The sequence below is a fragment of the Aotus nancymaae genome, unplaced genomic scaffold, assembly GCF_030222135.1.
Source record: "Aotus nancymaae isolate 86718 unplaced genomic scaffold, 86718_ANA_hifiasm-v0.15.2.pri h1tg000021l, whole genome shotgun sequence".
NCBI classification, from domain to species: domain Eukaryota; kingdom Metazoa; phylum Chordata; class Mammalia; order Primates; family Aotidae; genus Aotus; species Aotus nancymaae.
The window spans coordinates 10,492,969-10,505,546 of NW_026988433.1; the positions used below are offsets into that span (position 1 = coordinate 10,492,969).

General features: G+C 41.3%; 1 protein-coding gene across 4 annotated transcripts in view; it reads right to left on the minus strand.

Moving 5' to 3' along the window:
• Positions 1 to 12,578, minus strand: part of KNTC1 (kinetochore associated 1) — a 102,982-nt gene that overhangs the window by 62,333 nt on the left and 28,071 nt on the right. For all 4 annotated transcript variants that reach the window (XM_021669930.2, XM_012447185.3, XM_012447183.3 and 1 more), the window contains exons 17-22: positions 10,837 to 10,962; positions 10,657 to 10,746; positions 5,917 to 5,970; positions 4,928 to 4,989; positions 2,642 to 2,753; positions 1,000 to 1,143 (exon numbers count right to left, since the gene is read on the minus strand). In XM_021669930.2, coding sequence (XP_021525605.2) covers positions 1,000 to 1,143; positions 2,642 to 2,753; positions 4,928 to 4,989; positions 5,917 to 5,970; positions 10,657 to 10,746; positions 10,837 to 10,962 — 588 coding nt within the window. The remainder of the gene's footprint in view (positions 1 to 999; positions 1,144 to 2,641; positions 2,754 to 4,927; positions 4,990 to 5,916; positions 5,971 to 10,656; positions 10,747 to 10,836; positions 10,963 to 12,578) is intronic.

Consider the following 12,578-nt stretch of genomic DNA (forward strand, 5'->3'; position numbering starts at 1 on the left):
CTGGGACTACAGGTGCTCACCACCATTCCCGGTTAATTTTTGTATTTTTATCAGAGACGAGGTTTCACCACATTGGCCAGGCTGGTCTTGAACTCCTGACCTCGTGATCTGCCTGCCTTGGCCTCCCAAAGTGCTAGGATTACAGGCCTGAGCCACTGCACCTAGCCTCTTTTAGTTATTTTTAAATGTAGAATTTTTTTTAAATTTTCCAGTAATGGCTATAAGCAATAAATGTAGAATTAAGTTATTATTGACTATAGTCATTCTGTTGTGCAATCAAAGAGTATGTCTTATTCATTCTTTTTTTTTTTTTTTAAGATATAGAGTTTCAGTCATGCTCCTTCTGGAGTACAATCGGTCGATCTCGGCTCACTGCAACCTCCTGGGTTCAAGCAATTCTCCTGCCTCAGACTCCCAAGTAGCTGGGATTATAGGCACATGCCACCATGCCCGGCTAATTTTCATATTTTTAGTAGACACAGGGTTTCGCTATGTTGGTCAGGTTGGTTTCAAACTCCTAACCTCAGGTGATCCACCCACCTCAGCCTCCCAAAGTGATGGGATTACAGGTATGAGCCACCATACCCCGCTTTGTTCTTTCTAAATATTTCTTTTATAGCCATTAACCATACCCACTTTTCCCTGATGACCCCACAACCCTTCCAAGCCTCTGGGAACCATCCTTCTACTCTCTATGTCCATGAGTTCAACTGTTTTGATTTTTAGATCCCACAAATAAGTGAGAACATACAATGTTTGTCTTTCTGTGCCTGGCTTATTTCACTTAACATAATAATCTCCAGTTCCATCCACATTGTTGCAAATGACAGAATCTCATTCTGAACCATCATGATTGTCTTTTAAGAGACACTTTAATTAACACTGGTGTTAGTTAACTAACTGTTCAACTAACTGGTGTTAACGTGACTTAATCTTCAATGACCTAATGTAAAATATGAAATAAAGTGCTCAAGAGTGGAAATACTTAAGACAACTCACCTGTCCTTCAGGCACAGTCCTTCTTACAAATGGAATCACATCATTTTTAAACCATGGGCACAGCTTTTGCAAAGAGACTGGTGCAGAAATTGAATTGAGCAAGCTCTCCAGCATTTTCACATCAAATCTGCTTTCAAAGTTTGCCTAAATTTTAAGGAGTGAGAAATTAATATCTGACAAATTTAAACCAAAAGCCTCCCACATGTTTGACAAAGACATTTTAGGAAGTGATTTTAAGGAATAGCCTATTGATTTAATAATGAGCACTAAAGGAGATTTACACTGTGCAAATGATTCTAGCTGGGAGCTGTGTAGTGCATGAAATGTCATAGCACTGAGTGTCAAATAATTTATCATGTTGCAGAGGAACCAGCAAAGAGAGTATTCTAAGGAAAACTTAACTGGAGGTGACAGTAGGAATTCTAACAAGCAATGCTGCCATTAATGGCATCACGACAAGTTATGACTTTTTGGATCATTAGTTGACCATCTAGGCCAACCTTATGGGGATAGAGACAAGCAATTTCAAGGGGAAATCTTTTCCTACAATCTAAGCTGCAGTAGCAACATCTTCTCCACCAATGCTACATTAGAAAGCCCACTAATAGGCCAGGCGCGGTGGCTCATGCCTGTAATCCCAGCACTTTGGGAGGTCGAGGTGGGTGGATCATCTGAGGTCAGGAGTTCAAGACCAGCCTGGCCATCATGGTGAAACCCCCCATCTTAAAAAAAAAAAAAAAGCCCACTAATAAATCACGTAATAATATGTTGCCTTTTGAGCTAAGATTAGGAGTTAGACGACTCTTTTTTGGTTAACTTTCATTTGAAGTTCAGTGGTGTAAGTGTAGGTTTGTGGTATAAGTGTAGGTGAACTTGTGTCAAGAAAGTTTGTCGTACAAATTATTTCATCACCCAGCAATTAAGCCTATTAATTATTTAGGTATTTTTCCTGATCCTTTCTCTGCTCCCACCCTCCACTCTCAGAAAGACACCGGTGTGTGCTGTTTCCCTCTATGCATCCATGTGTTCTCATCATTTAGCTCCTAAGAATCTAGACTCTTAATGATTGGATAAAATAAGGTTATACTGTATCCTCACAGTACATAGTACTTCTTCTGATTTAATATCATTAGAGGACAATTTTCTCTGGGAAAAGTCTCTTTTTTTTTCTTTTTTCTGAGACAGAGTGTCATTCTGTCATCTAGGCTGGAATGCAATGGCATGATCTTGGCTCACTGCAACCTCCACCTCCCACGTCCAAGAAATTCTCCTGCCTCAGCCTCCTGAGTAGCTGGGACTACAGGAACATGCCACCATGCCCAGCTAATTTTTGTATTTTTGGTAGAGACAGTGTTTCACCATGTTGGCCAGGCTAGTCTCGAACTCCCGACCTTAAGTGATCCACCTTCCTTGGCCTCCCAAAGTGCTGGGATTACAGGAGTAAGCCAATGTGCCTGGCCAAGGGGCAAAGTCTTTTTTATCCCCTTGCCCTTTGCAAACAAAAGCAAGTCATATTTTAGGAACCAATCAAAAAACACCCCATCACCCAGTCACACTTGCGCTCTGCTAGCTTCCAACATTGATTCAATCACCTAACTCAGGAGCTACAAAGCTGTTAAGGAAAAAATGTGAAACATGTTACCCGATGTCGAAGCCAAAGGTACTGTGCACAAACAAGGTTTCCTTCTCTTAGCTGTAAAAAAATATCTTTAAGTTCATCTTCATTATTTAGAAATTCAATCCAAGAACTGCCACTGAATAGACAAAGAAGGGAAAAAAGTTAGTTTAAAAAAAATTAAGGTTATACCTTTTAAGTGCATATTTTTATATGCATTTTAATTAGTTTTGTTCTTCGTAAAGTTAAAAACAGTGCAAAGTACATTTCCTTCTTATCTTAGATCCTACAACTCCTGTCATCTTCCCCAGAGCCATGCAGCTTTTTGTGGGGCCTTCCTCAGATAATCACTACATGTAGAAATAATTATTTTTCATTCTTGTTTTTGCTTTTTGGAGATGTGACCTCACTTTGTTGCTCAGGCTGGACTTGAATTTCTGGGCTCAAGCAATCCTCCCACCTCAGCCTCCTGAATAGATGGGATTACAGGCATTTTTATTGTATTTTATTTTTTTGAGACGAAGTCTCACTTTGTGGCCCAGGATACAGTGAAGTTAAAATCTCGGCTCACTGCAACCTTTATCTCATTGGTTCGAGAAATTCTCAAGCCTCAGCCTCCCAAGTAGCTGGAATTACAAGCATGAGCCACGACTGGCATTACAAAAAGAGCCAGATCATTCTAAAGAGGTAAGATTTTCACTAAGTAAAATATAAGTAAATCCAATTTTTATGGCTATTAATCAATAGGATGGAAAAGATGAACTTACACATATGAAGATCTACCTCTCTCACTGATAGGGTGGCCTAGTGAAAAAATGTCCTAGGTAAATTTACTGCTAGAAAGGCAAACAATTAGGGCTGCCTTGGAGCAGCTTCTTGAGCTCACACAGAATGACCTGGGAGCTGCGGGTTATAGGGTGTCTTGGAGTAGCTGTTCTACACGAAATTGCTCTATTATGCCTTGCAATATAAGCAATGTTTTGTATTATATATGACATAATTATTACTGTTAAATAGTAATGTCAGCTACAGAATCCATAAAAATCTATATAATCTTAGACATCTTGAAACTTAGAAATGGTTTTCCTTTTTTTTTTTTTAAGATAGAGTCTCACCCTGTCCCCCAGGTTGGAGTGCAATGGCATCATCTTGGCTCACTGCAACCTCTGCCTCCCAGGTTCAAGTGATTCTCCTGCCTCAGCCTTCCCCGAATAGCTGATATTACAGGTGCATGGAAATTTCTGTATCCTTAGCAGAGTCAGGGTTTTACCATGTTGGCCACGCTGGTCTCGAATTCCTGACCTCATGATCCACCCACCTAGGCCTCCAAAAGTGCTGGATTACAGGCATGAGCTACACGCCCAGCCACAACTTAGAATTTCTTTTTTTTTGAGACAGAATCTTGTTCTGTTGCCCATGCCAGAGTGCAGTGGCACAATCTCAGCTCACAGCAACCTCCACCTCCGAAGTTCAAGCAATTCTCCAGTCTCAGCCTCTCAAGTAGCTGGGATTGCAGGTGCGCACCACCATGCCCTGATAATTTTTCTATTTTTAGTAGAGATGGGGGTTTCACTCTGTTGCTCAAACTCCTAACCTCGTGATCTGCCCACCTCGGCCTCCCAAAGTGCTGGGATTACAGGTGTGAGCCACTGAACCCAGCCAGAAATGGTTTTAAGAGAGTTTACTTCTTTGAAGATAAGGAACCAAATACTTAATTTATCCATAATAGCTAGATTTTTACTGAGCCTAAGAAGTTGAGGCTGCCGTGGGTTATGATTGTGCCACCGTACTCTAACTTGGTAACAGAGCAAGACCCTGTCTCAAAAAAAAAAAGGAATGACGACAAGGATGTTCGGCCTGTTTTGTTGCTGGAAAGACAGTATTTTCCATCACTCAACACCCCCCTAATAGAAACACAAATCACGAAGAGGAATGCTACAGCTTTTATGACATTCAAAATTTCTATGTAACTTATAATCTAAAAAAAAATTTTTTTTTGTTCTGAGATCAAGTCTTGTGCTGTTGCCCAGGCTGGAGTGCAGTGGTGTGATCTCGGCTCATTGTAACCTCCACCTCCCGAGTTAAAGCAACTCTACTGTCTCAGCCTCCCTAGTAGCTGAGATTACAGGTGTTTACCACCACGCCTGGCTCCTTTTTGCATTTTAGTAGAGACGAAATTTCGCCATGTTGCCAGGCTGGTCTCGAACTCCTGACCTCAGGTGATACCCCCCGCCTCTGCCTTCCAAAATGCTGGGATCACAGGTGTGAGACATCATGCCTGGCCTAAAAAATTTTAACAGGAAATATACACACCTGAAATTTTCTGGTCCAAATGCTCCATAAAAGGTAGTCAATTTTGCATGTGCTCTTAGCACCTGAAGAAAAAGTAATTTAATAATCTGAATTTATATGCAATAATATTGAAATTTAAAAACACTAAAAATTAATCATTACATTTCACATGTGAATACACATTCACATTTTATCTCACATCACAACTCAGTTCCCATAGGACTTCCTTTATTTAACACACATACAAACACACACATACACATACACACACAAAATACGAGATTAAAAATTTCCAATTACATCCAATTATAAAGACACACACACATTAATTATAGGTACTCTTTTTTTTTTTAGACAGAGTTTCACTCTTGTAGCCAGGCTGGAGTGCAGTGGTGCAACCTCGACTCACTGCAACCTCTGTCTCCCAAATTCAAGTTATTCTCCTGCCTCAGCCACCAAGCAGCTGGGATGACAGGCACCTGCCACCACTCCTAGCTAATTTTTGTATTTTTGGTAGAGACAGGGTTTCACCATATTGGTCAGGCTGGTCTTGAACTCCTGACCTCAGGTGATCCACCCACCTCAGCCTCCCGAAGTGCTGGGATTACAGGCGTAAGCCACCAAGCCCAGCCTATAGGTACTCTTTAAAATCAGTTTTCTCACTGATTTCTAAGTTCTCATGGCCAAATCCAGCTGGATTACAATATTTACTTTGAACTAAGAATGTAAATGTCTATATGCACACATGCACACACACATGTATTTTGGCACCATCATAATCATCATCACAGTTTATCTTCATTTGAATGTTTAGCAGGTACCAGGTACTATGCACAACAGTTTATAGGAATTATTTCCTTTGATCCCAAAATGAATTATCATTTTGCAGATAAGAAAACTAAGGTATTAAAACAACTTGCTCTTGATAAAATATGGGCCTATCTTGAATAGAAAACATATTATAAAGGTATATTCACCCACATATTAACCTATACATCTAATGTAATTACCTCTTTCAAGCCATCAGAATAAATGAGAAGAGTTTTATCTTCTTTCTTCAAAAGCTAAGAATAATAAGAAATACAGTTAGAAGAAAATCTACTATTAGCTATTTCCTAAAAGATGGGTTTTTTATGAATAAAAAAAAAATTTTTTCTTTTGAGATTTCGCTCTAGTTGTCCAAGCTGGGGTGCAATGGCGCAATCTCGGCTCATCTCAGCCTCCGCCACCTGGGTTCAAGCGATTCCCCTGCCTCAGCCTCCCAAGTAGCTGAGATTACAGGCGCCCGCCACCAGGCACAGCAAAAACAAAAAAAATTTTTAACAAATTGCATTTAAGTGTGAAATGAATATTAAAGTATAAAGAAGTGACTTTTTTAAAAAAGTAATGCTTTTGGCTGGGGGCGCTGGCTCACGCCGGTAATCCAAGCACTTTGGGAGCCTGAGGCAAGTGGATTGCCTGACCTCAGGAGTTCGAGATGACTCTGGGCAACACGGTGAAACCCTGTCTTTACTAAAATACAAAAAAATTCGCCAGGCATGGTGGCACGTGCCTGTAGTCCCAGCTACTAAGGAGGCTGAGGCACGAGAATCCCTTGAACCCAGGAGACTGAGCTTGCCGTGAGCCGAAATGATGCCACTGCACTCCAGCTTGGGGTACAACATGAGACTCCATCTCAAATAAAAAATAATAAATAAAAATAAAAAAATAGCAACAATACTCATAGGTCATTGCAAAAATGCCATTATTTGCAATCACAAAAATTGCATGTAAAAAAAGGTCTATGACAGGAAAAGAAACCATTTTGTATTTTATCTTTATTATTATTTTTATTATTATTTTGAGACAGGGTCTTGCTCTGTCATCCAGGCTGAAGTGCAGCGATGGAATCTCCACTCACTGCAACTTCTGCCTCATGGGTTCAAGCAATTCTCCTGCCTCAGCCTTCCAAGTAGCTGGGATTACAAGCATGCGCCACCACATCCAGCTAATTATTTTTCGTATTTTTAGTAGAGATGGGGTTTCACCATATCGGCCAGGCTGCTCTCGAACTCCTGACCTCAAGTGATCTGCTTGCCTGGGCCTCCCAAAGTGCTGGGATTTCAGGCATAAGCCACTGCGCCCAGCAAAGAATCCACTTTTAAAAAATAATTTCTTAGCTATAAGACAAACTAATATACACAAACAGTATCAAAACTTACCCTCCAGCCAGGCGAGGTGGCTCATGCCTGTAATCCCAGCACTTTGGGAGGCTGAGGCGGGCAGATCACAAGGTCAGGAGACCAGCCTAGCCAACATAGTGAAACCGTCTCTACTAAAAATACAAACAATTAGCTGGGCATGGTAGCACATACCTGTAGTCCCAGCTACTTGGGAGGCTGAGGCAGGAGAATCACCTGAACCCAGAAGGGGGAGGTTGCGGTGAGCTGAAATTGAGTCACTGCACTCCAACCTAGGGAACAGAGCAAGACTCCGTCTCAAAAAAGAACTTACCCTCCCACCTTACGTCCATTAGTGCTGGGATTACAGCCACTGCACTTGGCCCAGTATCTCAACACTTGAAAGTCTGAGGTAGGAGGATTGCTTGAGCCCAAGAGTTTGAGGCTGCAATGCATTACAATTGCACTCCATCCTGGGTGAGAGCAAAACTTTGTCTCAAAAACAAAAAGTATCAGCAAAGATGTGGAGAAACTGGAACATTCACGCAGTGTGGCTGAAAAAGTGAAATGGCACAGTCACTGTGGAAACTAATATGGTTCCTTAAAAAAATTAAAGAGAGAATTAGGGACCGATGTGGTGGCTTATGCCTGATATCCCAGCACTTTGGGAGGCCAAGGTGGGCGGCAGATCACCTGAGGTCAGGAGTTCGAGACCAGCCTGGCCAACATGGTGAAACCCTGTCTCCACTAAAACTGCAAAAATTAGCTGGGCGTGGTGGCACACATCTATAATCCCAGCTACTTGAGAGGCTGAAGGGAGAGAATCACTTGAGTTGGGGAGTGGTGGGTGGGAGGGGCGGAGGTTGTAGCGAACCAAGATCACGCCACTGCACTCTAGCCTGGGCAACAGTAAGACTCTGTCTCAAAAAAAGAGAATCAGGATATGACCCAACATTTCCACTTCTGGGTATATACTCCAAAGAACTGAAAGAGGGGCTCGAATAGACATCTGTACACCCATGTTCATAGCAGCATTATGCACAGCAGCAAAAATGTGGAAATAAGTCAGGTTTAGGGTCAGAGTCAGGGACCATGGATAAACAAAAAGGAAAGAAATTCTGTCATTTGCAACATAAATGAACCTAGAGGATATTATGCTAAGTGAAATAATCCAGTAACAAAAGACAAGTACTGTATGATTCCATATAATACAAAGTACTTATAGTAGTCAAAACTATATACGTAGACAGCAAATGGTTTGCCAGGGCCCGGGGAGACGGGGAAATAGGAAGTCAGTGTTTAATGGGCAGAGTATCAGTTTCATAAAGATGAAAATATTTGGGGAGTTGGATGATGGTTGCATGTGATTATAAATATATTTAATATGACTAAATTTTAAAATGGTTAAGATAGGCAGGATGCAGTGGCTCACACCTATAATCATGGCACTTTGGGAGGCCGAGACAGGAAGATCATTTGCAGTCTGGAATTCGAGACCAGTCTGACTGACATGGTGAAACCTCGTCTCTACTAAAATACAAAAACTAACCAGGTGTGGTTAATCTCAGCTACTTGGGAGGCTGAGGCAGGAGAATCACTTGAACCCAGGAGGTAGAGGCTGCAGTGAGCAGAGATCACGCCACTGCACTACAGCCTGGGCAATAGTGTGAGACTCTCTCTCAAAAATAAAATAAAATAATTTTTTTTTAAAAAAGGTTAAGATGGTAAATTTCATGTTATATATTTTTTTAACAAAACAAAAACAAAATTGGGGAAAAAAGTAGAAATAACCCAAATGTCCATCAATTGATAAATGGAGAAACGAAATGTGGTATATCCATAAAATAGGATATTATTTGGCAATAAAAATATAGCACTGACACATGCCACAGCATGAATGAACCCTGAAAATATTATGCTAAGTGAAAGAAATCAGACACGAAGGACACATATATGAATCCATTTATTTGAACTGTCCGGAATAGGCAAATCTAGAGAGACAGGAGGTAAATTAGTGTTTTCCTGAAGCTGGGGGACTGCAGGAATGGGGAATGACTATTAATGGCATAGAGGTTCTCTTTTTTTTCTTTTTCTTTTTGATACAGAGTCTCTCTCTGTCGCCCAAGCTGGAGTGCAGTGGCACAGTTTTGGCTCACAGCAATCTCTGCCTCCCAGGTTTAAGAGATTCTCTTGCCACAGCCTACTGAGTAGCTGCAATTACAGGAGGACACCACCACGCCCAGCTAATTTTTATATTTTTAGTAGACATGGGGTTTCACCATGTTGTACAGACTGGTCTTGAACTCTTGAGCTAAGGTGACCTGCCCACCTCTGCCTCCCTAACTACTGGAATTATAGGCATGACCCACTGTGCCTGGCCATTTAAACTTTTTAATTTGGTTTTTTTCTTTTTTATTTTTGAGACAGAGTCTCACTCTGTCGTCAGGCTAGAATGCAGTGGCACAATCTCAGCTCATTGCAACCTCCACCTCCCAGGTTCAAGCAATTCTCCTGCCTCGCCTCTCGAGTAGCTAAGACTGCATGCACGTGCTACCACGCCCAGCTAATTTTTGTATTTTTAGTAGAGATGGGGTTTCACCATTTTGGTCAGGATGGTCTCAATCTCTTGACCTTGCAATCCACCCGCCTTGGCCTCCCAAAATGCTGGGATTACAGGCATGAGCCACCGCACCCAGCCAATGTAATTTAACTTTTGTTTTGTTTTGGAGACAAAGTCTCAGGCTGTCACCCAGGCTGGAGTGCAGTGGCATGATCTTGGCTCACTGCAATCTCCGTCTCCTGGGTTCAAGCAATTCTCCCGCCTCACCCTCCCGAGTGGCTGGGATTACAGGTGTGCACTACCATGTCTGGCTAATTATTGTATTTTTAGTAGAGACAGAGTCTCACCATGTTGGCCAGGCTGGTCTTGAACTCCTCCTTACCTCAGGTGATCCACCCGCGATGGCCTCCCAAATTGCTGGGATTACTGGTCTGAGCCACTGAACTCAGCCCTAAGTTCATTTTTTCAGACAAAGTCTCACTCTGTCGCCCAGGCTGGAGTGCAGTGGTGCAATTTCAGCTCACCACAACCTCCGTCTCCCAGCTTCAAGCGATTCTCGTTGCCTCAGCCTCCCAAATAGCAGGAACTACAGGTGCATGCCACACACCCAGTTAATTTTTATATTTTTAGTAGAGATGGGATTTTACCATGTCGGCCAGGCTGGTCTCGAACTCCTGACCTCAGGTGATTCACCCACCTTGGCCCCCCAAAGTGCTGGGATTAAGGTGTGGGCCACCGCATCTGGCCTGAGATAGAGGTTCTTTTTTGGAGAGGTTTAAAAGTTCTAAAATTGACGATGATGCTTGCACAACTCAATGAATATATTAAAGACCACTGAACTGTATACTTTAAATAGGTGAATTGTACAGGACATGAATTATCTCCATAAAGCTGTTATAAAAACTTTTTTATTAATGATACACATAGAGGATAGGAGGAAAAAATATATTTGAGGTGGTAAAATTATGAGAGATTAAAGCAAATTGTCCCCACCAAAAAAAAAAACCCAAAATACAAAAAAATGAACCTACCCTGGTTTTGGCATAATTCAGCATCTCTTGAGTGGTTTCATAGGTTATCCACTGAGCCTTCAGGCAGTAATTCACCACAAATTCATCGTCCTGTTTCACAAATGCCAGACACAGTAAGGCAACCTAATGTTGATCAACACATAAATCTCAGTATTCCGGTATATGACAAGGAAAACATACCTGGATTTTATGTAGATTTTCCTTAGCGTCGTCTATAAGTTGTTGCCATTCAGTCTGTTCACTGGCATCCACAGAACTCAAAGCCAGTTTCTCTAATATATGATTTGACTTGACCTTGTAAACAGGCTGTAATATAAACATGCCACATCAAGCAATTTGAAGTACAATAATACCAGAGGATGGCTTATTCTCACAGTAAGCTGAGTAAGACAAACTACTATGAAAAAGGTGAATCCTCATGCGCTCCAGGAATAAGATTTGGAGAAAGTAACATTTAAATATCTGACAGATAATCCAGATTAGCAGGTATGGAAGCATTTATGTTGAGCCCTTATTAAACATGTCAAGCAGCACACTTACTAACAGCTTCATATGAGCTAAGATATGAAATCTACATATCCATCAACAGATAATTGAATAAAGATGCACAATAAAATATTGTTCAGTCTAGAAGCTGCTATCCATCAACAGATAAGTGAATAAAGAAAATGTGGTATATTTGCACAATAAAATATTGTTTGGTCTAGAAGCTGCATGTAGCACCAGCCTGTTTGGGAGGCCAAGGCGGGATGATAATTTGAGACTGGGAGTTCGAGGTCAGCCTGGGCAACATGGTAAGATCCTGTATATTTAAAAAAAAAAAGGGAAAATCTGTAATTTGCACCAATATCGATAAACCTGAAGGACATTATGCTACGTGAGATAAGTCAGACACAGAAAGAAAAATACTGTATGATCTCACTTACATGTAAAATCTTGAAACAGTCAAACTCATAAAAGTAGAGAACAGAATGGCGATAACTAGAGCCCAGGGGAAGGGATTGAGGGATACAGAGGTGTCAGAGATGTTCCAAGGCTGTAAACCTTCAGTTAGAAGGAGGAATAAGTTTCAGAGGTCTATAATGACTATAGTTAGTAATAATGTATATTTCAAAATTGCTAAAAGAGCCAGGTGTGGTGGCTTACACTTGTAATCCTAGCACTTTGGGAGGCCAAGGCAGGCGGATTGCCTGAGCTCAGGAGTTCGAGACCAGCCTGGGCAACATGGTGAAACCCCGTCTCTACTAAAGTACAAAAAATTAGCCAGGCATGGTGGTGTGCGTCTGTAATCCTTGCTACTGAGGAGGCTGAAGCACGAGAATCACTTGAACCCTGGAGGTAGAGGTTGCAGTGAGCTAAAATTGCACCACTGAACTGCAGTCTGGGAGACAAAGCAAGACCGTCTCAAAAAAGAAAAAAAAAGCTAAAAAAAAAAAGTAGGTTTTAAATGTTCTAACCACAAAAAAAGATAAGTGAGGTGACAAATATGTTAGTTAGCTTTAGTCACTGCACAATGTAAATGTATAAAAGCACCACATTGCACCTCGAAAATATGTACAATTATTCTTGTTTTCTCTTTTTCTTTTTTTTTTTTTTTTGAGACAGAGTCTCGCTCAGTTGTCCAGGCTGGAGTGCAGTGGTGCAATCTTGGTTCACTGCAACCTCTGCATTCTCATTCAAGCGATTTACCTGCCTCTGCCTCCCGAGTAACTTGAACAACAGGCACCCACCACCATGCCTAGCTACAATTTGTATTTTCAGTAGAGACAGGGTTTCACCATGTTGGCCAGGCTGGTCTTGAACTCCTGACCTCAAGTAATACACCTGCCTTGGCCTCTCAAAGAGCTGGGATTACATTAGTTCTAAAATCTTTCAGATGTTCAAAAAGGTAATAGTGTAAATTATAAATACTATAATAGTAA